This window comes from Lepidochelys olivacea (assembly GCF_965140295.1).
Source record: "Lepidochelys olivacea isolate rLepOli2 genome assembly, chromosome: 3".
Lineage (NCBI taxonomy): Eukaryota > Metazoa > Chordata > Testudines > Cheloniidae > Lepidochelys > Lepidochelys olivacea.
In genome coordinates this window covers 196,974,511-197,000,339 of record NC_140413.1, presented here as the reverse complement: position 1 = coordinate 197,000,339, position 25,829 = coordinate 196,974,511, and the positions used below count along the sequence as shown (strand labels likewise).

Genomic DNA, 25,829 nt, shown 5'->3' with positions numbered 1-25,829 from the left:
CCTTATTTCTACATTTTAAATATTTTTATAGCAATATTTCCACTGTGGAAACAAATCTCTTCAGTCTTCATGATAACATATTATACACGTGTCAAGTAAATATTTCCTCACACAGAACATCAGGGTTAGTGCAATCCATTGCACATATTTTCTTCATTCTCTGTAGCTCTCTAGAGTCTAGTCACCTTACCTGAATGAAAACTCATGGAAAGATTGACATGGGGATAAGTGAAACAATTTCATACTTTCCATAATGATTTTAAATGAATTTGTACAGTAATCCTAAGGAGGATTCATAATAAATATAAATATCCAGATAGCTTAAACTATTGTTTACATTATATTGTTATTTAAATATCTTAAGTGTTTTATAATGCTGCTCTACGTATACCTCTCAGTCACAAATGCTGACTTGTAGTTCAAAGATGTTTGCTTAAAAGTTAATCCTTTGGGCTCTGTAAAATGGACCTTTTGTCTAATCAATGCAAATTGATTTTGCTATTCTATATTGACCTCTTAGCCCTTTGACTGTCCATGGTAATTTCTTTCTTCACCTGATAAGGTACCTGATCCATAATAAATCAATTCTAATTAGTTTGGAGACTTCACTGGAAGCATAAGTTTGTAGGAGAAAGACATGGGTTGTCAGGTAGCTTTTTCATATCTATCTGTCTGTTACTATATTCTTGGGTAAGGCTCAGTGCACCATACTCTTGAATAAAACCTGAGTTCAAAAATGTATACTGAGGTAACAGTTAATTAGAAATTAAATATTTAAAACAGATTAAAATCCTTTTTAACAAAAAATAAGTATTGGGCATAAATTATACAGTAATGTCCCTTAATTATTTTTATCGTGGGCACTTCAAACCTAAGATCTTTGAATGCCTTACAGAATATGACAAATCACACATATACCTTAATAAAATAAAATTAAAAATAGCAAAACATCAGACATCGGAAAGATCAGATCTACTTGTTAAGTTAATAATGATGAAATATACAGGATTTTTCAAGAAAAACAATATGTTTGTTTACACTACTCTTATTATGTTTTAAAATTTTGAATTGTATTAAGATTATTGTTCTCTTAGGAACTTTTTAAAGAAGGAGTTATCCAAATACGATGATTGAGGCTATAAGTATGTTACAAGATGCTGAAATATAGTTTTGAAAAATGGACTCTGGGTGTATATGTAGGTGCTTTCAAGCTTTTCGTGTCTGATTTATGCTTGATTTCAAATATTAATTAAGAGATTTTTAAAATAACACAAAACGGATCTGTGTAGTAAGGTTGACTGTAGAAGAAATTAGAAAGTTAAATAGGCTAAATGAGGAGTTCAAGGCAGTATGTATCAGAGAGGCTAATGAACAGTTGGTGCCATATAAAAGATGTGAAAGGACAAATCTAACACGTGTACAGATATTCCCACTCCAAAACATATGGACACTAAAAAATAGCAGGGTGGTTTCTGTTGGTATGTTTGTTTATTTAAAGTGATTGTTAGTAGCAATGTTCTGATTCATACTGGTACTTTAAAAAACAAGTCTTTGAGAGGTGATAATTACTGTTTTGGTGAATTGCTCTAACTCTTCCACCCGTGACTCTGCTGTTTAAAAATCTATCAAACAATTTACTTAGCTAGTTGATGACAGGGGAAAAAGAGACTTGCAAAAGGTAGCAGCCTGCTGATTGTAGATAAAGGCAGTTTATTGGCCATCGGCCTGCCCTGCTAGTCTGAGCAGTGTGTGGGCAGTACTGTAGTTTAGAGGTGCTGACCGTTATAGTGTTCAGTGATGTGGAGACAGTGTCCTCTTAGCCAACTGTTAAAATGGATGCATATGCAGTTGAATAGCCTTTTGGAGTGTTAAAAGCACTTCACACAGAACACATGAATGGCCAACAGTGGTAAAAAGAGGAATACTTTTTTTTCCCCATTTAGCAGCAGAGATAAGAAAAGGAGAGTAAAGTACTGGCTGCTTATAGCAACAAGCTATTCATGTCGTTACAAGTGAATTTGCTGCTGAAAATGCTCATCCGGAGAAGGGTCTGAAATAGTTCTAAAGAATCATAATACGCTGAAGGATATATCCCCTACTTGGTTTGTTTTAGCATGGGCAAATGAGAACACACGGCATGTGTTTGTCTCACGTAAACAAGGTACGCATTTCAGAGCTTGGATTTTTCTGCATCCAAAGCTGAGTAGCAGGATACCTTAGACTTAAACACACTTCAGTTACCTTCCCCTTTTTCCCCCAGATTTAATGCCTCCTTAGAAAAGATAAGTTCATTTTTCCACACCTTGGGGTAGTGTGTTCATTTTCTGCCCAAGAAATGGATCTTCTTTAGGATTTTGTACATCTTGATTTATTCTTGGCTTATAGTTTGAAGTGGGTGCTCTTCTAAAAGGATTTATGCATAGGTTCACTATTTTTGTAGTTATGGTTTATATGATAAGCTTTTTATATTTAAAATCAATATGTAATCCTGTGGAGGAGCTTATCCCCTAAAACCCCATTTGTAAATCTATTTTAGCTTTGTTACACAGCACAGCCACAGTATTCCATAGATTGATTAGGTTCAGCAGTAGAATCCTATCAAATGGCCTGCTCTGATGATGATGCAAACTCTTTCAGGATTGCTAGTTGACTGGAACTAAAGATAAGACTTGACTGCAATCCCCCAATGTGCTCTTTACAAAACTAGTGTTAATTTTCATCCAAGTGCTAGGCTTATTTATTATAGTGGCAAGGTTGAAGGTTTTACTAGAAGAACTTTAGACCGTTTCTATTACAGTGTTTCTATTGGAATAGTCTGCCTGTTGTCTCAAAGTAATTATCAGTTTAAGCAACTAAAATGAAGACAATGTAAACTCCACGCAGATGAATAATTGAAAACATTTGGATTTCATTCTGAATTTAACAAACTATGTAATTTGAAACTGCACAATGCAAGAGACTGCATGGGGTCCTTTTAGCTCATATACAGCATCAGAGCTTTCTCCTATTTTTATCCAGAGTGTAGCTTTTATAACAGTATTATTCTGGAATCTTCACATTAATCACAGTCTATATTGTAGTTTCCCAAAGCTGTAGTCAGTGCTGGTAACTATATATAACACGTGTGCTAGATAATCCTGTCTTAAAATTTACAACAGGTAGAAGCCAAACTTGCATGCTGTTGCTTTTTAAATATATTGACATTTGTGTTCTCTCTGAAAGCTGTTTTACTGGGGGAGGTATGTTCAGTCGGATATTTTACTGTGTAAAACAAGCTCCTAGTTTAATATTATATAAAATAAATATTGACCAAATATTGTCCAAAAACTCCTCCCTTCCTAACAAACTGATATTTATTTGTCTGCACTTCTAAGAGGGAAATTAAGTTTTTCTCCTTTCCGAAGAAATGTATACAAGTTAATTAAGCTAACTCAACAAAGCAATTGTGTACTTGTGCTAATGAACCTTTGCATGGCATCCTCACAAACAACACTACTATCTACTGTAACAACAGCAACAACAAAAATCGGTTTCATTCTAGGTCTGAGTGTCCCGTAAGACGTTATTTACCATACATTGCTGTGAGCTGTGTCTACTATATCAATATCTATAGGTAGGAATGTTACAGAGGAAAAAGTAGTTCATACCAAACCTCCAGTTCTAATATAATTCTAAAATATTTTGGCTCCTGTCTGCACACATAAGATGTTACAGAAAATTGCTTCTAACATTCAGAAAAATGAGAGTGTTTTAAAAAGCTGAAACTGCCAACCAAGACAAAACTGCAAAGTATTAGATAGCTCAAACCCATGTAGAAATGGTGCTTTTCAGATCCTTCCTTAATTTATCAGGCTCTTCAGGTGTCAAAATATTGGAGAAACCTTGAGATCAGCAAGATTGTAGTGAGAAGCACGGGTAGTGTGGCTCGAAGTTGTACACGGTTTGGAGGGCATGTGAACAGGCAGGGAATTTTGAACTACGTCTTTTTTTCCTTGTTTCTAGTCAGATCACTGACGTATGACATACACTTGTGAGCCTGGTTTGTTTCAGTGAGTTGAAATCACTTAAGCTGGCACTTAATTTTTACATGTAATACCATGTGATTTCACAAAGAGCCTGTTCTGAGTTCGAGCCATAGCAGGCAGGATTTTTTAACAAGTTGAACTGAAGCAGCACGTCCTGTAACATGCCAGACTAGGAAAGGGCAAATATCAATGGAAATCAAGAGAGTATGTTCTACATTAGCAACTAAAAGACAGCTTTGGGGGGCACCATGTTTGGGCTGGGCTGAAGGTGAGGACGATAAATTACAAGACAAATTGATTTGGTTACCACCTGGAAAATTAGCTTCCATAAGTATGAGGGATCAGAAACAGCCCATTTAAAAATAGCAATGAGAACCATCTGCAGGTCTCCTGCCATGTAAATGTGTTGGAAGGGGACAAAGTGTCACTATATCAAGTTCTTGCTCATTTATGAAACGCTATTATGTACATTTGCTTATGTCAAATGTATATATACACATCTGTTTGTATTTTCTGTGTGTGCATGTCCGTATATGCATGTACACCTATGTTGGTTTATGGATACATGTCCACAGACAGAAGGCAAGAGAACGATAAAAGTGGTTACACATTCCTGGCTTTTTGCTGCTGTTCTAACCTTTATTGCATGATGATGCATCTAATTTTTAATTTGTAAATACAAGACTGAATTCCCTCTAGCACCACTTGCTTTCATAAAGCTTCTGAGCAGTTTGCTGTCTTGAATAAATTTTGCTTTGGAGGGAGGTCAGGGGGATTTGAACCAGCACATTCTTGTGTGGTTTGTGAAGATTCACATGGTAACCATTGGTGTGCATTGTTAGGTTTATCTGAATAAGCACCAGCCATGTGAGTTTTAACATGATTGCCCAGGGCAATAGAGAGAGAAGAGAGAAATCCAAAAGGATTGCACACTCTCTTTCCTCTATTTTTTGGAAAGTGCACAGAGGGGAGGACACTGCTTGAGTCGGTGGTTATGGACATTTTTAAGCTGGTGTCCTGTTTCCCTCCTGCTCTTCAATTGTTCTGCTATCTCCCTCATCATCTACTTCTCCTTCTTTTCATTGTTTACTTTCCTAATGAGGGAGGCGGGGTAGACTGGTGGCTTGATTGACAGCTACAAGCCCTTACAGTCTGGCTAGAGAGCAGTTGGCTTGGACTTCAGGCATGCTCCAATCTTAAATTTGCCTTCTTTTTATGAAATGCAGATACGGTTCTGTTAAAAGAGGGACAGAGACCATGCAAGGGAAGCATATGGGTTCAAAAATGTTCCTTTGGAGTCCTCTGGATGTAAGCATGCACAAGATTAGTGCAATGGAGAGTGATTAGACATTATCCAATCTTGTGCAACTAAATAATTTCAGAATCAGATCTGTAATTGTCATTTAGCAAAGAGCCTTGGATTTAGCCATCATGCAAACAATCAGACTGGTTACATTGCTGTGGAGAGGGGTGCTATGTAATATTGTCTACCAAATGTATTTTTACTTCAGAGAAAAATGCTAATTAACTGACACCTACTTTTAAAGTTATTGTGAAGCATATGGTGCCCAGTGTGAGATACTTCCAACTGCTAAGATATACCAAGCAAGAAATTAGCAAAGAATAAGCTATGTGGGCAGAGATGGAGTTAGATTCTAGATTAGGAAAAGTTCTTATAATAATTTTTTGGTTCTGTGAATTTTGCCAGTTTCAGAAACAAATGTGCCCCTCCCCCCACCCAGTATATTCACAGAAAACAAGGCCAGAGCGAAAGATCTCTAGAATAAGATAAAACCAAACAATAAATGGGAAAAAAAGAAAATGAAGAAGATGATTCCATTTGTTTCTGTTTTTTAAAAATTGCTATTTATAAACTGATTCCAGTCTGTCCAGGCCTTGGTTAAAAGTTCTGTGAGAGATTTAGAAATTAGGCATCTTGGAATAATATCACCAAATCTAGTACAGACGTTAGTTGTTTAAGTAGCAATGTATACATTTATGGCAGTGAATTACCAAATAATGCATGAAGTCAAATACAGATCTTCAATAACGTGATGTTTTTGATTTACACAAATTCACGCAAATGTGAAATGTGATCCCTGCTTAAAAGTTCCACACCACGTTCGGGTCAAGGAAATTAATAATCTTTTTTTTTTTATTGCTAAAACCAAAGATCTGACACCCATTTATTTAAATCATGCAGAAGTTAAGGCCAAAAAGATTTTAAACCACACATTTGGGGGTGGGGGGTTGTTATTGTTATTGAATGTATTTGTATATTGTTTTCAGATTGGCAAAAGACTGAGGCCCAGAAAAGGCGAGAGCAGCTTTTGCTGGATGAACTTGTTATTCTCGTTAATAAACGTGATGCCCTGGTCAGAGATTTGGATGCCCAAGAAAAACAGTAAGTATGATGTGTTCTTTTTTAAACCCTCTAGAGACATTTTGACTTTTCTGTGAATGGATCTGCTTTGTCTCTATCGTCCAGACAGTAAAAGTTTGAGGAAAGTTCAGTAACAAAGGCAGCATGTTCTCTGGTGATCAAGAGTGAAACATGAACTCGGGGATTGGTAGTGATGATCCATTTTAAAGAAAATCAGACCATCACTAGAGCCCGATCCTCACACTAATGGTGCTATCACATCTAACTCTAGAGTGGTGCTCAATATCCAAATCCCTTTGGCAAATTAGCCTGTAAAGAAGAACTGTGTGACCTTAGATAGAAAATGGACAATAATTGTATCTTGGGGTTGTTTTTCAGGGCTGAAGAAGAAGATGAACATTTGGAAAGAACTCTTGAACAAAACAAAGGCAAGATGGCCAAGAAAGAAGAGAAATGTGTCCTTCAGTGACTGGCCTTCCTGGAACAGATGCAGCTGCATTTTGTAGTCCAGACCTTTCTTACATTTTTAAAATACTGACCCCAAGACTGAAAAAAACCATATTACACGTCAATATTTAAAAAAAAATAAAACTTTTGCCCTTTCGTTAGGCCAGCTCTATACTGCGTTGTTTTCTGGATTTGTTATTTTTTTCCACTCAAGCAATATTATTCCAAACTAGCTTTGTACTATGATTTATTTGTGAGCTTAGTCATCATGTTGAAATTCCGTTAAATACATTTGCACAGAAACGTTGTGGTGGTGGTGGTGATATCAGAAATGTTTAAGAGAAAAAAATATGTCTGTCTGGATTTCTTTAGCTGGAGGAGGAATGAATTTTGAAATAAATATGTTTTTGTCGTAATAGGATTATAGAGGGGAAAATAGAAAACTAAAATCATGCTGAATGATTTCATCTAGTCCTGCCATATGTAATACTTAATAAGCTGTCTAAATTTTATAGTTAGATCTGACTCAATCCAGTTATTAAAATGTGCTATATTTACCAGTGTTTATTTCAGCAGCATTTTACATTTTATTGTATGTATAATATACATTTAAGACTGTCTGATTTGCTCAGAGACTAGTTCTTTAACATATGGTTTGAAAAGAGCCTTGTGATCTGAAGATGTGATGTGAGATGGGGCTAATTGAAGTGCATCAGTTTACAGAAACATTTTGTCATTAAAGGCTATGCCATTTTTTATAATTATTTATTACATCTAGTTTTGTTCCCTTCTCCAATTTGTGGGATCTCTGCATTGGCTCCAGAACCTGTTCATATTTATTCTGTACCTATTAAAGTCTGATTTTGCCATTGTGTGCAAACCCCTCCCAGTTCATGTTCCCTTGGCTTACAGCCCTCTCATTTTTGTGAAAACTGTTTATTTATTACAAGACTGAGTCATATATAAATTTTCAATAAAAGCTGAATCTTTCTTACCGTTAACTGCTGCTGTCCTCTCTTCCCAGTGTGAAAAGTTTATTACCTCTGATTGTTTGGAGGGGGAGGGAGCTGGGGAAAGGTTAGTTAAGTTTTAAAATGAATTTGTAAAATATCTGCAAATGCAACAGCTCCCTACCTGAAACTGAACGGTCTAGCTACCAAAGATTCTCCTTCAGACACAAAAATAAGAGTTTTGGGGGGAAATTAAAAAGCAATGGAAGTGATATTTATTTTTAAAACTTTCCCAGGTCTAAGCAATGTTTGTCCAGGAAGGTTCCAATTTCTCTTTCGGAGGCTGTTCCTGTTCGTATGGAGATTTTGCAAATCGGACCTCTGGTCACTGCTACTTTGTCAAAGATTTTCATAACTCGGAACATTGCATCATTTTCTTCACCTAACGATTCCCTTGCAGTGTCGTGCCTTTCACAGCTCAGTGGGCCAGATCAAAGCCCTTTGTTAACTCAGAGCGCTGCAGTTTTAAAATATATATATATAGAGAGAGAGAGGTAGAACCAAGCCAGACCAAAAGTTCAACTTTTTACGTGGCATATTCCTGTATTCGCCTGCTCAGCTCATTCCAGCCGCAAACAAACCCTCTTCTGCAAGGGGACCCCTAACAAAAGGAAGTCTGTTCGACAAGTCGGAAGACCTGAAAATAATAATGCAGCAGGCTGATGCTTCAGAGTGTCAGAGAGGTTTTACAAGAAAATATAAATCATGCTTCAGTTGGGAAGGAACAGCCCCGTCGCGCACACAAGAATGCAGCAGCTCCAATCGGCGCCTGCCAAGGCCTGGGGAAAAGTTCCTGTGAAGTTTCTAGGAAGGGACCCAGTGGCTCCGCTTGCACTTGTTGGGAGCTGGCCCTGCAATAGTCCTGTTCCTTAAGAGTCGCCAGAGACCCCGTTTGAAAATTGCCCCGTCCAATCGCTGCCAAATCCAGCCAAGTGGGGCCAGGACTGAGCTTCCCAACTCAGGAGAGGCTCCTGCGGCTGCCGGCGCTGGTGCGTTTCCCGGACCAGTGCAGGGAGAATCCACGATATGTTACCAAATCCACATCGTGAATAATCCGGTTAAAATGATAACGAGCGCCAGGGTAAATACTAGGGCTCTGGGCTTGGCTCTGCCCGGAACGGGAATCGCTTTCCGAGCTGGTTCATGTGCTCAATGAATTAAACCTCTTATCTCCTTCGATTAGGGGATGAAATTCGGGCCAGGATCTGTCTCTTTCTCTCTCTCCCCCTCGCCCTTTGACTACATCCCCCCACCACCTCCCGAGGTTTTTTTTTATTATTATTATTATTATTTATTTGGTTTTGTTTTCCTCCTGCTGCCGTCCGCCTTTCCAAGCCGCTCTTCGTTTGGGCAGAGACGAGTGGGCCCTTTTTGTTTTAATGTAGGTTAATGCGGTTTATTGGGTCCTAAGAGTCAGATGAGAATTTGTTAATTTGCAGCGAACATCTGTTTACCCTCGCAGCCCCTTTGGCTGTGGGGCTGGGAGCAGGAGCCCGTTCTAATGACACCAGCCCTGGCGGAGTCCTCGCTGCTGTGATTAAAGAGGGAAAAATAAGTTTTGACAGCTGACGTCCTCTTTGGCCTTTTAAAACTTTCCCATTAATTTGCTGATCGCTTCTCAGTTTGGCTTCCCTGAGCAGGTTCTCTGCAATGCGCGGCTCTGGCTACTTCTAGCCAGGCAGCTCCAGGGATGGATTATTCAGCCCTCCCCCGGTTTGGGTTTGAGTTGTGGAGAAGAGGGGGCGCTGGGACTTCCCAGCGGTCTGCAGGCAGCCTGGGCTCAGGGGGTGATGCTTGGACACCGAGTAGAGAACCAACACAATACAATGCAGGCTGCTAGATGCGGCGTTGGCCACTAAGAACGATTGCTGGTTTGGAAGGGGGGAAACGCGCTCCCCAGAAAGAGGAGGAGGGAAATATTGTCAGTCGAGCTTGTTTTCGGTGTCTGGGCCAGCAGTGTTAAACTAGAAGCCTGGCTGTGTATCTTAGTCGCTGGGAGTGAAAGTAAATGCTGGGCTTCTCTCCCGAAGTATTTATAGCTTGGTTCTTTAACTTCCTCTCTGTGGGGCCTGAGCTGCAAAGCAGCCCATCGGGAAGCCCCTCCTGAAAAGCCAAATGCAGTTCCCACCAGCCAGGCTACATGCTATGGGCTTGGGGGGGGGGGGGGAATGGTGACGCTAAATTCAATGAATGCCCCCAGATTGCCCTAACAGCTGTAGCTCGAGAGGTACTTCGTGTTTCTGGCCGCAGATCGGCACTGTCTGTCGGAAGCGCTCAAGGAACCTGCTTCGGAAAGGAACCTGCCCCAGCCAGTGTCTCAGCCCGCAGACCCCCTCCAGCCTGTCCTGTGCAGAGCGCCAGAGAGACCCGGCTGCAGCCGTGTGAATGGGGAACCCGCCCGCTCCGTGACCTGCCCCAGCACCGGGGAACGGAAGCCCCCCATCCCAAAAAATCCCCTCCCCTCCCCGTGCCCCAGCCAGCCCTGCACCTTGCCCCGAGGGCGGCTGCGGGAAGGGAAGGCAGAGCCGGGCTGCACCTTACCTGTGCGCACAAGCTAGCGCTTCCCCCTGGGTACAAGCAGAGGGAGTCCGAGCTGGGGGCCCTGGGGTCTGGGGCAGAATCCAGGAGCCTTCCGCCGGCGCCCCGTCCCGAGCGGGGCCCTTTGGGGGCACGGCCGGCCCCGTCCAGCGCGGTCCCTGGAGGTGGCTCCTCGCGGGACAGGGCAACCTGGCTCCCCCCCTCCGCCTCCGCCGCCGCTGCTCCTTCTCCGCCAGCGCAGTGTGCGCGCCAGGCAGCAGCCCCGGGTCCTCCGCGCTGCACGCTGCGCCAAACTTTTCTCTCGCTCGCTCGCTCTCTGCCTTGTGCCCCCTGCCTCCCCTTAATCCAGGGCTTTTATGGGCTGAGCGTTCAGAAAATGCGCCTGCAATTTGGGATTAGACAACCACTCTGATTACACTCGCGCTCACAAAAAGGGGCCAGTGCTACTTGATACCTTCGCCCTTCCCGAGCCCGGGTCCCATCCTGCGGCGCTGAGCAGGGGCGCGGGGAGGGCCGGGCGGACACTCCTACGGAGCCGAGCACCCAAATGCTTCGCCTCCATCTGCCCCTGTGCATGGCGAAACCCTCTGGACGAATAACCAGGAGCCGATTAATGGGGGGGGGGTATAGCTAATAATATTGTGTTTCTGGCAAGGGGCTCGATTGGATCTGGCGAGGCTCCCTCTGCCAGGACAAGCGCTTTGGAGATCAGCCCTTCCTGGCTCAAAAACTGGCCCCAAACTCATTGTCTGCCGCGCTGGGACAAAGGCTCAGGTGCCTGGGAGCAGCTGGCCCCCTGGGCGGACAATGGCAAAGGTAGGCCCCCGGGGGAGGGGTGTCCCCAGCCAGGCCTTTTCTCTCTTTTTTTTTTTTCTTTTTTTTGTGAATGGGCTGCGGCGCCTTTGTTCCGCGGAGAAGTGGCCGTGTCGCTGACTTTTGCGGACTATAGAAAGATCTTGTAAACCTCCTTTTCTTTCGTCCGCCCCCCCGCCCCCCTTTGATTAGATGTCCCCTCATCGCCCGAAAAAATGTAATTTCGTTGGGCTGGCGGTCACTTCCTTTGAACATTAGCTCGCTTTCAGCTCCAACTTCAATGAGAAGGAGTTGATTTTGAGAGATCAACAAAAGACCCGCACCGAAGCCTTATTAAAGGTCCTAAGCAGATCTCCTGGACCCTTTGAGAAGCAGTTAAGGAAACAGTGTGCATCCATGATATTCTGTTACCGTATTTTATTGGGACGCCAAAGGAAAGTGTCTCGTGGAAAGACACTTACTTTGATGCCCGGCCGCGTTTAATTTATTTTGCTGGCAACGAGTCGATTTTTTTTTTTTTTGCATTTTATTATTTTTACCCCTTTTCAGCTTTCCCTTTGTGTTATTAGACATTCTCCTGGTAAACTACAAAAAGAAGGAGTAATTCTTAGGAGGGGATTAGGGCCCTTCGTTAATATTTATGAGACGGTGCAACTTAAACCTATATATGGATGGGTAATTGTGTGGCCTACAGTTTGGAGAGAAAAGACAAAGTTAATGGTCACCAATGGCCATTTCTGCCACTTCCTTCGTTTTGTGAAAACAATCGGCGCGTTTCCAGTAAAGGTTTTAACCGATTTTCAGCAACGGGCCATTTTAATGTTTCAGAAAGGGGGGGAGAAAAGCCATCCCAGGCCAGGACAATTCGCAGACCCCTTGTCTCCGAGCCTAGGTCCTGCCCACACACAAACGGGAAGGAAAGGTCCCGTTTCAAGCGCCTCGCCAGGGGAAGACCAGCCGTTCCGCCGTCTGTGCACATGTAACGAGTGTGTCAGGCAAGAGCGTACGAAAGACTGGCGGTGCGGGGTGCAAACTTTAGGCGACTGAGTGGGGGTCGCGGAGAAAAAAGCCACGCTCGGGGAGGACTGGGAGGCAATCGCTCCCCATCCCCAGGGGCCGGGTGCGGGGATCTCGCCCCTTTAGACCCTCAGTCCAGGGTTTCTCGCTGTGGGTCCGGGTTCAGCGGGCGCCTGCCCGCGCACAAACAGCCGGACGCGCACACGCAGCAAGTGAACGTGCAAAAGTTCGCCCCGGGGCCCGCCGGGGTGCAGGGGGCGGCGGTCGGCCCCGGGCCTCTGCCCGCCGCCGGCTCTCTGGAGCTCCCGGGGCTTGGCCCGGGACGGCCCCCGCGCTCGGACGGGCTTTGCCTGGGGCGGGGAGCGGAGCCCGGGCGCCGCGCACGGGGGCGGGGGCGGGGGCCAAGAGGCGCCCCGGCCGCGGGCAGAGCCAGCCCCGGGGGAGCCGGCGCGCGCCGCGGGGCCGGGGCGGCGTGGGGCGCCCGGGGGGGGGGGGCGGGGAGCGGGGAGCGGGGGGGGGGGCGTGCGGAGGTAGCCCGCATCCCGCGCTGCCATTGCCCAGGCGGCTGTCAGTCAGGCGCGGGGCGGCCGGGGATTGGCGCCGGGGCTGGTTACGCACTCGCCTCGCGCGCACATACAAGGGCAGGGCCGTGGAAAGGTGATCAATCTCCATCAGGCTACATTGCCAATCACCGGCGCGCCCGGGCCAGACCGCTCCTGCCGCCAGGTAAACGCGCCGGGTCCCGTCCCGGGCTGCCCCGGCCCCCCCCCCGGGTCTGCCCCGGCCCCCCCCCCCCCGCAGCTCCCGCCGCCAGAAGTTAGCGCTGGGCTGCCGAAGAAAGTACGAGGCGCAGCCCCCGCCCCGAGTGGCAGAGCGGGGCCGGAGCCAGCTGCCAACCCCGGGTCCCGGCGCTGCTGGCCGGGGAGCGGAGCCGGGACCCGCTTCGCGGCGTTGCACTGGGAGCTGCGGGGCTAGGTGAGGCGGCGGCGCCCGGCTCCTGCTCGCTCTGCGCCCCGCGCCCGGGACCTGGGGTGGGGGGAGCTGTGGCGGCGCCCCGGCCCCCTCTGCCCTGCCTGGGACCCCCTGGGAGGAGCCCGGGCTGCCCCCTTCTCCCCGCCAGACTTTGCAACTCCGCTGCGGAGCCCCCGCACCCCGGGCCGCCCGGCAGGGTCCCGCGCGGGGTGGCGAAGCCCCGCACTTGGATGGTGGGGGGGGGGGCTGTTTGATTTAAGCTGAAGGTGAGCGCCCCCGCCCCGGCTCGTAGCCTCCTGGAGCGCCTCGCCTCGCCTCACCCCTCCCTGGGATGGTGACACTGCAGGGCTGGCAAACAAACTTACATAATGACTGCACGGGCCAAATCACTCCCGGCTCAGCCCGACGCATCTCCAGGAGCCGCTCTGGCGGCATCTGCTCGGGGGAAAGTGCTGGCTTCTCGGGCCGGGGCTGGCCTGGCCTGGCCTGGCCTGGCCTAACGTGCTGGCTTCAGTGGTCCATTTCCAAGCCACGGATCCGCTTTCGAGCCCCCTCTCTCTTGGGGCTGGGGCGCCCCTGTTTACACGGAGTAGTCTTAATTCCCTCGGATGGAGAGGCGCGGGTGCTTACAGTTAGGGGGGGGTCTCCGGGAGGCTAGGTCGGTCTCATTCAACCCCCCATGGCCTGAAGGGTTAGGATACTTTGCAGTGAGGACTCGGTCGTGTTGGGAAAGAGACTATATGGAGAAGTAACGATAGGCCTCTTTGGAAACCTCCTGTAAACGTATCTGTGCAGTTCGCTTTTATTCCAATCTGCTAACTCAACCGGATGTATTTAATTTCCACACAGACACTAAAAACGAAAGTAGAGGGGATCCCAGTGTCCAAATGCAACAGGTTAGCCTGGGAGCTGGAGGACAGAGGTGCTGGTGCGGGGTGTGCGTGTCTGTGCGCCTCTGCTTGAAGTGCTTTCCATCCGACACAGAGTTTACACTGTGGTGCTTTGGCTCTCAGCACCCCCACGGTACAAATTGTTCCAGCACCCCTGGAGGATGCAAATTAATTTGGAAATAGTCTTACCAGCGAAAACAAACAGCCCCCCTCCCCTTTTAATCATTCTGGTGTAAATACAGGAAACTCAGCTGGAGACAACATGGCCCTCAACACAATTAAAGTTTCTAGCTGGTGATTAATCGTGATTAGAGCCGCCGCCATCTGTTGCTGGGTGGATTTAGGATTTTGTTTCTTTGGTTTGTCTCGTCTAATTTTTCTCGCGGGGTAATGAGGGTTCTTGGGCGCCTGTGGGCAGCGGAGAGAGATTCCTGGGTCTGGAGACGGGATCAAGGTTGTGGATTTTACCTGGAGACCTCGCTCCGAGACAAAAACAAATACAGTCCAGCTCCCGGGATCTCCGCGGCCCTGCTGTAAATTCCTTACATCAGGGGAATGCTGGCGAACAGCAAAAACCGAACCCAGAATTCGCAGGAAAGCGGGCGGAGAAGTGTCCGAGTTGGCACTTCTCAGAGCCCTGTAATGGCTCCCAGCAAGGCATGGCAGGAAAGAAACTCTGGCCATTTCTCGTTTTATTTATTTAGAATAAAATCCCTAGTGAGAGACCGTGGAACACCCCCCCCACACACACATACGTTGTGCCTTTCGGTAAATTTGTTTCCGTCACCCCTACGGGAGGAACCCCCTGGAATATGAATTTCAAAGTGACTGTAAATCGGTTTGTTTTTTAACTACTCGCCATTTCTAATTAAAATGTCCCCTTCTGCTCGCTCTTAAATTAATTATACGTCCCCCCCTTTTGGTATCTCGTTTTGATTTCTAATCCAATTATCTTTTTAAATAATTGCTTTATCTTCCCCCATCACTTGTATTGTGCCCCCCTCCAAGCCCCACGGCGATTGTATGTTAATGTGACTCTGCTTAAAAAAACTCTCCCCCCCCTCCCCCAGCTCGACTCTGGTACTTTCTTATTTCACTTCGTTTGGGAGGGGTATGGCCATATTGATTGCCCCCCTCGCCGCCCTCTTCTCAACATGCGCAAAAACTTTAAAACCGTAATAACTGACAACGAAAAGGGGGGGGACTTTCGATTTTATTTGCACGACAGGATTTTTTGGCGCAGAGCGAAATAAAGCCCTGTTTGCAGCGAGCAGGGGGCTTTTCAGGCTGCCCTGCTGTGCGCTTGCGCCTCTCTCTTTGCGCCCCAAACGATTTCATTTAATGCACAAAAAATAGTCCCAACTTCCCTACGCTTTCGATTATTTGCAATCGTTGTTTTTTAAATTGTATTTCTTTGCGCTTGATCTGCACCGCTCTGGTCTGGCTGTAAAACTCCGAATCCCAGCGGTTTGTGTTGTGCCCTGGAAGCAACCTGGCTTGTCGATTCCGCTCCGAAGAGCTGCTGATGTCTGTCTGGTTTTGTGTGTGTTCTTTTTTTGTTTGTTTCTTTTAGGGAGCGGGGAGTCTCTCCAGCGCCCGGATTTTCTGCCATCGCCTGGAAGAACCAATTTTGTGACTTCGAGAAATTTTAGACAGACTTTATATATATATATATATATAATTGGGGAAAATCTTTCCAGCTTTTAGCATGATGTCTTACCTCAAACAGCCCCCCTATGGCATGAATGGGCTGGGGCTGACCGGACCTGCTATGGACCTACTGCATCCCTCGGTGGGCTATCCGGGTGAGCATCAAACCACTTTAATTTCCTTTGCCCCTCTACCAGTCCGGTTACACTGCTCACCTGGGACAAGTTTGTACGAAGTCATTTTTCTCCTGTCTTCTTGCAACGAAGATGAGAACAATGGGATATTTCTTCCACTCCAAGACTGTGCTTTCAAAAATACCCAGAGTACCTTTTGAAAAAAGATTTAAAAGAACAAATCTGCTCGTTAGATCCTTTTTAAAGTAATTTTTACTCTCAAAATTAACGAGGGTGGGAATCAACAGGATTTCAATAGAGAAATCTCCTTCCCCCAACAACTAGTTTTTGTACGATCAGATAAGAAGTTTGAAAAGTTTAAATGTCTCTTTAATTCGTGTGCTTTTTTTAACAGTGGGAAACTCTTTCGAATAGTTAACTTTGTTATTTTAAAAATAATTAATTTAACGAAACTCGTACCCAACTCCACAGAGGTGCTGCACTGTTCCCAGCTCGGCGTGTTCCTAACTTGTGTGTTGTGATTCTCCCCCGCTCGATTTTTTTTCTTCCCTGGATTGTAATTTAAACACACAAACAAACCCTGAAAACTCCCCTCCGGGGTCTTGCGGAGGCCGCTGTGTAATGGTGTTGTGTATGGATTGGGGGGTCGGGGGGTTCGCAATCCGCTTTGCGTTCCCCGCCGGATTTTGCCTCCTCAGTTTCACTTCGGCCTTAACTTTTGGAGCCCATTTGCTTGCTCGCATTTCCACCCCTGTCTCCCGCCTCTTTAAAAACATCTTTTTTAGGAATCTCCCTTCCCCATCCTAATGCCACGAAACCTGGCTTCTGGGGAGCGTTGAAACGCAACATAAATACACTTGGTATAACTATAGACTGTGCATTTTGCTGGGAGGGAGAGATGGGGGTTGGTAGTTTCTCTGATATTAACCGGTATTTAATTGCCAAATTAGTTTATTTCCCTCCCGGCCCCGCTCCCTAGCACCGGTTTCTTTTCTTTGAATGCTTGGCTGTGAATCCTGCGAACCCCCCGATCTGTAGCAAGGGGCTTGCAGGGCCCGGCTCCGCGCCCCGGCCCGGGAGATTCTGCAGTGGGGGGCACCCGAGTGCGGGGGTCCGTGGGTCTAATCCGCTTGTTTCTGTCTCTCCCGGGTCCTGCAGCCACCCCGCGGAAGCAGCGGCGGGAGCGCACCACCTTCACCCGCTCGCAGCTCGATGTGCTGGAGGCGCTCTTCGCCAAGACCCGCTACCCGGACATCTTCATGCGGGAGGAGGTGGCGCTGAAGATCAACCTGCCCGAGTCCAGAGTCCAGGTCCGGTACCGTCTCTCCCGCCGCAGGGCCAGCAGCTGCGGGCGGGAGGGGGGGTAGAGGGAGCCCCAGTGCAAACTACCAGGGATGGGGGAACTTCCTGGGCGCGCCTCCGCTGCCTGCTGCGGGGCCGGGGCACGGCTGGGCTGGGGCGCAGGGGCTGCTAACCCGGGTGCCGGAGCCCTGCCTGCCGCACTGTCCAGCCCATCACACACACTCGCACTCCCCCGCCCGGGCCTCCTCTGACGAAGTGCTCCGGCAATGGCCAGCCCAGGGGCTGGGAGGACACGTTCAGGCCCTAGATCCAACAGCCGGAGGGGCAGGGACCTGGCCAGATCCACCTTCGAGCAGCTCCCAGGGCGGCCTGCCCTCCCGACCCTGCTTCGGGTTGGGGGGGGCCCCCAGCCTGAGACCCGCTTCAGCTCCCTGACTCCTGCGAACAGGGACAGGCGAATGCTGGAGCCCCGCACTGGGCTGGCTGTCGGGGGAGCCGAGCCACGGGGCTTGCCCGCCCTTCTGCGCCCCTGGGTTTGCGCGGAAGCTCAGCGCCTCTGGCGGGGAGAGGCGCAGTCCCCGGAGCCGGCCGCGGCCAAGGGGCGTTTGAGGAGCCGGCGTGGATCGTTCAGGCCGAGAGGGGCGATTTTATTCCAGGCTTTTGGAGGCCTTTCCCCCGGCTCTGCTCTCCGGCTGGTCCCAGCCACCCCTTCCGCGCCCTGGAGCCGCTGGCTGCCCCTGCCTGGACTAGGCGGGGAACGTCCCCCCCCAACGCTGGCCTCAAGCTCCGCGGCCGCGCAGCGCCCTGCCCGAGGGCGACGGGCGCCGCCCCCCTTTACAATGGGAAATCAGGCCGCGCGGGAGGGAGCCCCAGGGGCTGAGGAGCTCGCCAGCCTGCCCAGGGTGTCCCCTTGCCGTGGAAACGCCGGCAGCCTGGGCGCCGGAGCCTGATTTGCGGAATAAAGGCTAATCCTGTCCCCTGCGCCCCCAGCAGCGCGGGCCCCGTGTCTCTCTGCAGGTGGGGGCGGGGGGCAGCCCCGGCCAGGGGGATCCAGCCGCGGTCCACCCTGGACACCCCCCTAGAGCGGCACCATCCCTCCCCGGCATCTCGCCATGGGCCCGCCGGCCAGCCCGGCCCTGGTGACTTTTCCTGGGCGCTCTGTCCTGGCTGCAGCTTCGGGCGTAGGCCCTTGGGGTGGGGTGTGGAGGATGCTTTAAAAACCAGCTCCCGGGCCCGGGTGAGGGGCCAGCTGCGCGCCCGGCCTGGGACACCTGGGTGCGGGGCAAGGGAGGGGGGCGGGGGCGCAGAAATGGCCCCTCCGGCCTGGAGGAGGTGGCAGGAGAGGGAGGAAGCGGGGCTGTTACCCGGCCAGGGGAGGGCTCCCTGGCGCCGCCTTTGGTCCAGGTGCCAGCACCGGGGCAGGGACAGAGGCAAACTCAGCCCCCGAGACTGCAGTGTCCCCCCACCGCCACCTCGCAGCTGACAGACACACACCACAGGCCTTCCGGACAGACAGACCCGTCTCTGCAGTGTGGGGCCGGGCTGCCCCTCCCCTTGCAGGCTGGGGGAAGGGGGGGGGGGAGAGTGAGTCTAGCTCTGTCCTGGGCCCCTAGCCCTGGCTAATGGGTGGGAAGGGGGCCGTGCTCCGCCTCTCTCGCGGGGGGCTGGTTTTTCTGGTAGGCTCAGTGAGGTCCCCTTTGCTGTGCCCCAAGCCCCTGAGCGGGGGGAGAAGGCCACGGGGGGGAGGGTGCTGGTCACTATGTCCCTGCTCGGTGCTAGCCAGGGATCCGGGCTGCTCTGCTGGGGGCTGATCCCATTGGGCCCATTTCTCTGCGGGCTAATGGGGGTGCCCGGCGCTGCAGCTGAGAGTTCTGGTGGTGGGAGCGGGATGCTGGGCCCCTCTCCCTTGAGGAGATGCGTGCTGTGCTGGGGTGGAGCGGAACGGGGCTGGATTGATCAGGACCCAGAAAGTGTTCCCTCCTTCACAGCTGTGCTGGGGGGGGGGGATAGCTGGGAGCATTGGGTGCTGTGCCCCTCTTCCTGGGGGACAGTGCGGGGGAGGGAGTGAAGCTGGGTGCTGATCACTCCGTGCTCTCCGCGGGCTGGGGGAGTTAGGTGCTGTGTTGAAAGCTCATTGCTCTGGGGGCTGCGTCGGGGAACGGGTTGAGGTGCTGGTTGGGGAAGAAGGATGCTGGGGCCGAGCGGGGAGTGCTGGGCACTGATGGAGGATGGAGGGAAAAGCTGGGGATAGTGCAGAGGTGGGCTGCCGGGGAATGGGTAGGCTGGGTGCTGGTGGGTTTGTTCTTCCTTGCAGGATGGGTGGGGTATAATGGGGTGGTCCTGGATGCCGAGGGCTTCAGTCTCCTTTGCAGGTGGGGAGCTGGCTGCTCTGCTGCGGGAGGCCAGGGGGAAGCTGGCTGTGCCCTGGGGGAAGCAGGTACTGCTGGGTCTGCTCTCCCTGCTAGCCCCGGGGATGGGTGACGGAGCTGGGTGGTGTGCGGGGTTTAGGTTGGAAGCCGGCTAATGGCGGGGGGATGCGGGTAGTGAGGAAACTCGACGCTAACGTTGTTTTCCCTTGTGGGTGGGGGGTGGGTGCTGGGCATAGGCGCTGGTTGGCAGGGACAGTGGAGGAGCTGGCAGTCAATGGCCTATCCCTCCTTGCAAGGAGGGGGGTGGGTCCTGTGAGTGAGTCTTATGGCTGGGGGGTGCAGGGTGGGGCATAGTGTGGGAGCCTGGGGGATGGAGTTGGTGCTCCTGGGACTCACAGCTGGTGGATGGGTGTGGGTGCTGGGAGTTATGGCTAACGGGTGGTTGGGTGTGGATGGGTGCTGCGGGGGCTTTGTGTCAGTGGATGGGTGCAGGTGCCGGGGGGACTGGGCACCTGTGAATTGCTGTGAGCACCCAGGGCTGTCTTGCATGCTGGTGGACAGCTTGTGCTGGTGAATGTCTGGGAATGCTGATAGCTGTCGGGGTAGGGGTGGATAGTGCTGGGTGCCAGTGAGTGGCTGTGGGCTGGTGGAAGGCTAGGCATGCCAGGAGCTGTCTGGGGTTCCAGTGGGTGGCTATGAATGTTGGTTGGGGTGCTTGGGTGCTGGTGGATGGGTATGGATGCTTGGGGACTGGGTGCCAGTGGCTATGGGTGCTGAGTGAAGTGGGTGCCAGCAGCTGGTTATGGGTAATGGTGGCTGTTCAGGGTGTTGGGGGATGGCTGCGGTGCTAGGGGAAATGGGTGTTGCTGGCTGTTCAGGGTGCCTGGGGGATACCTATGGGTTCTAGAGGAAGTGGCTGTTATGATGCTTGAGGATTGGCTACAGATGCTAGGAGGCTGCGTGCCAGCAGATGGCTATGGGTCCTGGGGGGCTGGGTGCCAGGGGCTGGTGCGGGGGGGGGCTGGGTGCCAGGGGCTGGCTATCTGTGCTGGGGGTGCTGGGTGCCAGCAGATGGCTGGGGGGGCTGGGTGCCAGCAGATGGCTATGGGTCCTGGGGGATTGGGTGCCAGGGGCTGGTTACAGGTGCGGGGGGGGGGGGCTGGGTGCCAGGGGCTGGCTATCTGTGCTGGGGGGGCTGGGTGCCAGCAGATGGCTATGGGTCCTGGGGGATTGGGTGCCAGGGGCTGGTTACTGGTGCGGGGGGGGGGCTGGGTGCCAGGGGCTGGCTATCTGTGCTGGGGGTGCTGGGTGCCAGCAGATGGCTATGGGTCCTGGGGGATTGGGTGCCAGGGGCTGGTTACAGGTGCGGGGGGGGGGGCTGGGTGCCAGGGGCTGGCTATCTGTGCTGGGGGGACTGGGTGCCAGCAGATGGCTATGGGTCCTGGGGGGGGCTGGGTGCCAGGGGCTGGCTATCTGTGCTGGGGGGACTGGGTGCCAGCAGATGGCTATGGGTCCTGGGGGGGGCTGGGTGCCAGGGGCTGGCTATCTGTGCTGGGGGGACTGGGTGCCAGCAGATGGCTATGGGTCCTGGGGGGGCTGGGTGCCAGGGGCTGGCTATCTGTGCTGGGGGGGCTGGGTGCCAGCAGATGGCTATGGGTCCTGGGGGATTGGGTGCCAGGGGCTGGTTACAGGTGCGGGGGGGGGGGCTGGGTGCCAGGGGCTGGCTATCTGTGCTGGGGGGGCTGGGTGCCAGCAGATGGCTATGGGTCCTGGGGGGGCTGGGTGCCAGGGGCTGGTTACTGGTGCGGGGGGGGGGCTGGGTGCCAGGGGCTGGCTATCTGTGCTGGGGGGGCTGGGTGCCAGCAGATGGCTATGGGTCCTGGGGGGGCTGGGTGCCAGGGGCTGGCTATCTGTGCTGGGGGGACTGGGTGCCAGCAGATGGCTATGGGTCCTGGGGGATTGGGTGCCAGGGGCTGGTTACAGGTGCGGGGGGGGGGCTGGGTGCCAGGGGCTGGCTATCTGTGCTGGGGGGGCTGGGTGCCAGCAGATGGCTATGGGTCCTGGGGGGGCTGGGTGCCAGGGGCTGGCTATCTGTGCTGGGGGGACTGGGTGCCAGCAGATGGCTATGGGTCCTGGGGGGGCTGGGTGCCAGGGGCTGGCTATCTGTGCTGGGGGGACTGGGTGCCAGCAGATGGCTATGGGTCCTGGGGGGGCTGGGTGCCAGGGGCTGGCTATCTGTCCTGGGGGGACTGGGTGCCAGCAGATGGCTATGGGTCCTGGGGGGGCTGGGTGCCAGGGGCTGGCTATCTGTGCTGGGGGGGCTGGGTGCCAGCAGATGGCTATGGGTCCTGGGGGGGCTGGGTGCCAGGGGCTGGCTATCTGTGCTGGGGGGGCTGGGTGCCAGCAGATGGCTATGGGTCCTGGGGGGGCTGGGTGCCAGGGGCTGGCTATCTGTGCTGGGGGGGCTGGGTGCCAGCAGATGGCTATGGGTCCTGGGGGGGCTGGGTGCCAGGGGCTGGCTATCTGTGCTGGGGGGGCTGGGTGCCAGCAGATGGCTATGGGTCCTGGGGGGGCTGGGTGCCAGGGGCTGGCTATCTGTGCTGGGGGGGCTGGGTGCCAGCAGATGGCTATGGGTCCTGGGGGGGCTGGGTGCCAGGGACTGGCTATCTGTGCTGGGGGGACTGGGTGCCAGCAGATGGCTATGGGTCCTGGGGGGGCTGGGTGCCAGGGGCTGGCTATCTGTGCTGGGGGGACTGGGTGCCAGCAGATGGCTATGGGTCCTGGGGGGGCTGGGTGCCAGGGGCTGGCTATCTGTGCTGGGGGGGCTGGGTGCCAGCAGATGGCTATGGGTCCTGGGGGATTGGGTGCCAGGGGCTGGTTACAGGTGCGGGGGGGGGGCTGGGTGCCAGGGGCTGGCTATCTGTGCTGGGGGGGCTGGGTGCCAGCAGATGGCTATGGGTCCTGGGGGGGCTGGGTGCCAGGGGCTGGCTATCTGTGCTGGGGGGGCTGGGTGCCAGCAGATGGCTATGGGTCCTGGGGGGGCTGGGTGCCAGGGGCTGGCTATCTGTGCTGGGGGGACTGGGTGCCAGCAGATGGCTATGGGTCCTGGGGGGGCTGGGTGCCAGGGGCTGGCTATCTGTGCTGGGGGGGCTGGGTGCCAGCAGATGGCTATGGGTCCTGGGGGGGCTGGGTGCCAGGGGCTGGCTATCTGTGCTGGGGGGGCTGGGTGCCAGCAGATGGCTATGGGTCCTGGGGGGGCTGGGTGCCAGGGGCTGGCTATCTGTGCTGGGGGGACTGGGTGCCAGCAGATGGCTATGGGTCCTGGGGGGGCTGGGTGCCAGGGGCTGGCTATGTGTGCTGGGGGGGCTGGGTGCCAGCAGATGGCTATGGGTCCTGGGGGGGCTGGGTGCCAGGGGCTGGCTATCTGTGCTGGGGGGGCTGGGTGCCAGCAGATGGCTATGGGTCCTGGGGGGGCTGGGTGCCAGGGACTGGCTATCTGTGCTGGGGGGGCTGGGTGCCAGCAGATGGCTATGGGTCCTGGGGGGGCTGGGTGCCAGGGGCTGGCTATCTGTGCTGGGGGGGCTGGGTGCCAGCAGATGGCTATGGGTCCTGGGGGGGCTGGGTGCCAGGGGCTGGCTATCTGTGCTGGGGGGGCTGGGTGCCAGCAGATGGCTATGGGTCCTGGGGGGGCTGGGTGCCAGGGGCTGGCTATCTGTGCTGGGGGGGCTGGGTGCCAGCAGATGGCTATGGGTCCTGGGGGGGCTGGGTGCCAGGGACTGGCTATCTGTGCTGGGGGGACTGGGTGCCAGCAGATGGCTATGGGTCCTGGGGGGGCTGGGTGCCAGGGGCTGGCTATCTGTGCTGGGGGGGCTGGGTGCCAGCAGATGGCTATGGGTCCTGGGGGGGCTGGGTGCCAGGGGCTGGTTACAGGTGCGGGGGGGGGGCTGGGTGCCAGGGGCTGGCTATCTGTGCTGGGGGGGCTGGGTGCCAGCAGATGGCTATGGGTCCTGGGGGGGCTGGGTGCCAGGGGCTGGCGATGGGGGCTGGGGAAAGTGGGTGCCGGGGGCTGGCTGCTGACAGCTCGCTCTCCCCGCAGGTCTGGTTCAAGAACCGCCGGGCCAAGTGCCGGCAGCAGCAGCAGAGCGGCGGCGGGGCCAAGAGCCGGCCGGCCAAGAAGAAGCCGTCCCCGGCGCGGGAGAGCTCGGGCTCGGAGAGCAGCGGCCAGTTCACGCCCCCCGCCGTCTCCAGCTCCGGCTCGTCGTCCTCCTCCAGCTCCAGCTCCTCGGGCAGCGCGGCGGCGGCGCTGGGCAACCCCGCGGCGGCGGCCGCCTCCATCAGCGCCCCGGCCTCGTCCATCTGGAGCCCGGCCTCCATCTCCCCGGGCGCGGCGCCCTCGGCCGTGTCGGTGCCGGAGCCGCTGCCGCCCGGCGGCGCGTCCTGCATGCAGCGCTCGGTGTCCGGCGCCGCCTCCGCCTCCTACCCCATGTCCTACGGCCAGGGCGGCGGCTACGGGCAGGGCTACCCGGCGGCCGCCGCCTCCTCCTACTTCGGCGGCGTGGAGTGCAGCTCCTACCTGGCGCCCATGCACTCCCACCACCACCCGCACCAGCTCAGCCCCATGGCGCCCTCCTCCATGGCCGGCCACCACCACCACCCGCTGGGCCAGGGGTCCGGCCACCACCACCATCCCCACCACCACCAGGGCTACGGCAGCACGGGGCTGGCCTTCAACTCCCCCGACTGCCTGGACTACAAGGAGCCCGGCGCCGCCTCCTCCTGGAAACTCAACTTCAACTCCCCCGACTGCCTGGACTACAAGGACCAGGCCTCCTGGAGGTTCCAGGTCTTGTAGGCAGCGCCTGGCCCGGCCCGGCTCGGCCCGGCCCGGCTCCCCACTGGCCTTTTGCTACGTGAGAAACGAGGGCCTTCCTCCTGGCCCAGCCTGCGCCCACCGCTGGCCCCGCTGCTCCCTGCTCCGGAGCTGCCGTCGGTGTGTTTCCTTCTCCCGGGCAGGACTGGGTCTCCATGCCCCATGGTCATCATCATTCATCATCCCCGACCAAGAGCCCCCGGCTCAGGGCTGCTGGCTGAGATCTGCTGCTGGACCCTCCCCAGTAACTCCTATTTATTCCTTCTCCGCACCCGGGATTATTCCGTCCGGTGGGTTGATTTTTTTTCACACCAAACACACACACACAGCCCGGAAGAGGACTTCGGGGGCCTCCCCTCCTCGATTTGAAAAGAAACGCGCCTTGGAGACACAGACTCCCCCCGCCGGCGGCCCCCCAGGTGTTGGACGACTCAACTCTCGAACTCCCTGTGTCAAGGGCAAGGCAGGGAGTGGAAGCCCCCTTTACACCCTGCCCCTGCAGACCCTGTGGACAGCTGTCTTTTGACGGTGGGGAGCCTCTGGGCTCTCGCCGTGGGATTGCCCAGCCTCTTGCTGCCGCAAGCAGCAGGAATGGTGTAAATATTCGGTCCGTTCCAGGGACCAGCATTGTTTTTAGTTGATGTTATTGGGTTGAAATTTTATCTTGACTTTAACACGCAGGAAATTGAACTAAACAAAACTTCTCTCCTCCACCCCCCTCCCTTCAAAAAAAAAAAAAATCTGCCGGCGGGGCCAGTCCAGATTCCCAGCGCTGCCTCTTTCCTCCCTTGGGGGTACTTCTCCTGGCGAATCAAACCCACTCCGGTGAGAAGAGGCGGGGAGGGCAGGCGATCTCGGATGGAGGTTTGGGGGCCCGCTGTAAGGGGTGGGGAGGGGGAGCTGGGAAGGCTCGGGAGAGGGGGAAGGAAAGGCTTGTCCAGCGGATCCGCAGTCCCGATCCAGTTTACAGACCAAAAAAAAAAAAAAGGGGGGGGGGGAGAAAAGGAGAAAAAAAAAAGCAGCTCAACTTCCCTCCCCTCCCTTATAGCCCCCTCGGTTTGTCTAGTGAGTCTTTAGGGCTGCGGCCCTAGCCAGCCACGCCTGCGCATCTGTCTCGACGATGGGTTTTAACCGCTTTGCCCCTCGGTGGAAAAGGCATTTGTAAATTTGATGATTACGCCGTGATCCAACACGTACCTGTTTTAAATGTAAGGCAACTCCTCCCCCTTTACCTACATAGCCCTATAATAAAATACAAACTAATGAAGCCCCTTGTCTGTGTCATACTTCCGAAGCGGGGCCCCTCGGAAAAGCCTCCGCGAGCTTCAATTTCCGCGGAGCATGCGAGGGCAGGGGCAGGATGATTTTTATTTACCCCGGGGGGAGGGCGTGCTGGCCCCTGCGCACTT

The 25,829-nt window shown here is 53.3% G+C and overlaps 2 protein-coding genes across 11 annotated transcripts in view; both read left to right on the top strand.

Moving 5' to 3' along the window:
• The window catches only part of EHBP1 (EH domain binding protein 1), a 410,447-nt gene extending 402,591 nt beyond the window's left edge, over positions 1–7,856 (top strand). For all 10 annotated transcript variants that reach the window (XM_084623076.1, XM_084623074.1, XM_084623082.1 and 7 more), the window contains 2 exons: positions 6,315–6,429; positions 6,787–7,856. In XM_084623076.1, the coding sequence (XP_084479202.1) occupies positions 6,315–6,429; positions 6,787–6,877 (206 nt within the window). In that variant the 3' untranslated portion in view covers positions 6,878–7,856. The remainder of the gene's footprint in view (positions 1–6,314; positions 6,430–6,786) is intronic.
• A 7,850-nt stretch (positions 7,857–15,706) lies between these two features.
• OTX1 (orthodenticle homeobox 1) lies at positions 15,707–25,294 on the top strand. Its single transcript, XM_084623085.1, has 3 exons — positions 15,707–15,900; positions 17,038–17,189; positions 23,647–25,294. The coding sequence occupies exons 1-3, from the start codon at positions 15,804–15,806 to the stop codon at positions 24,400–24,402; spliced, it is 1,005 nt and encodes a 334-aa protein (XP_084479211.1). The 5' UTR covers positions 15,707–15,803; the 3' UTR covers positions 24,403–25,294.
• Positions 25,295–25,829: the final 535 nt, after the last annotated feature.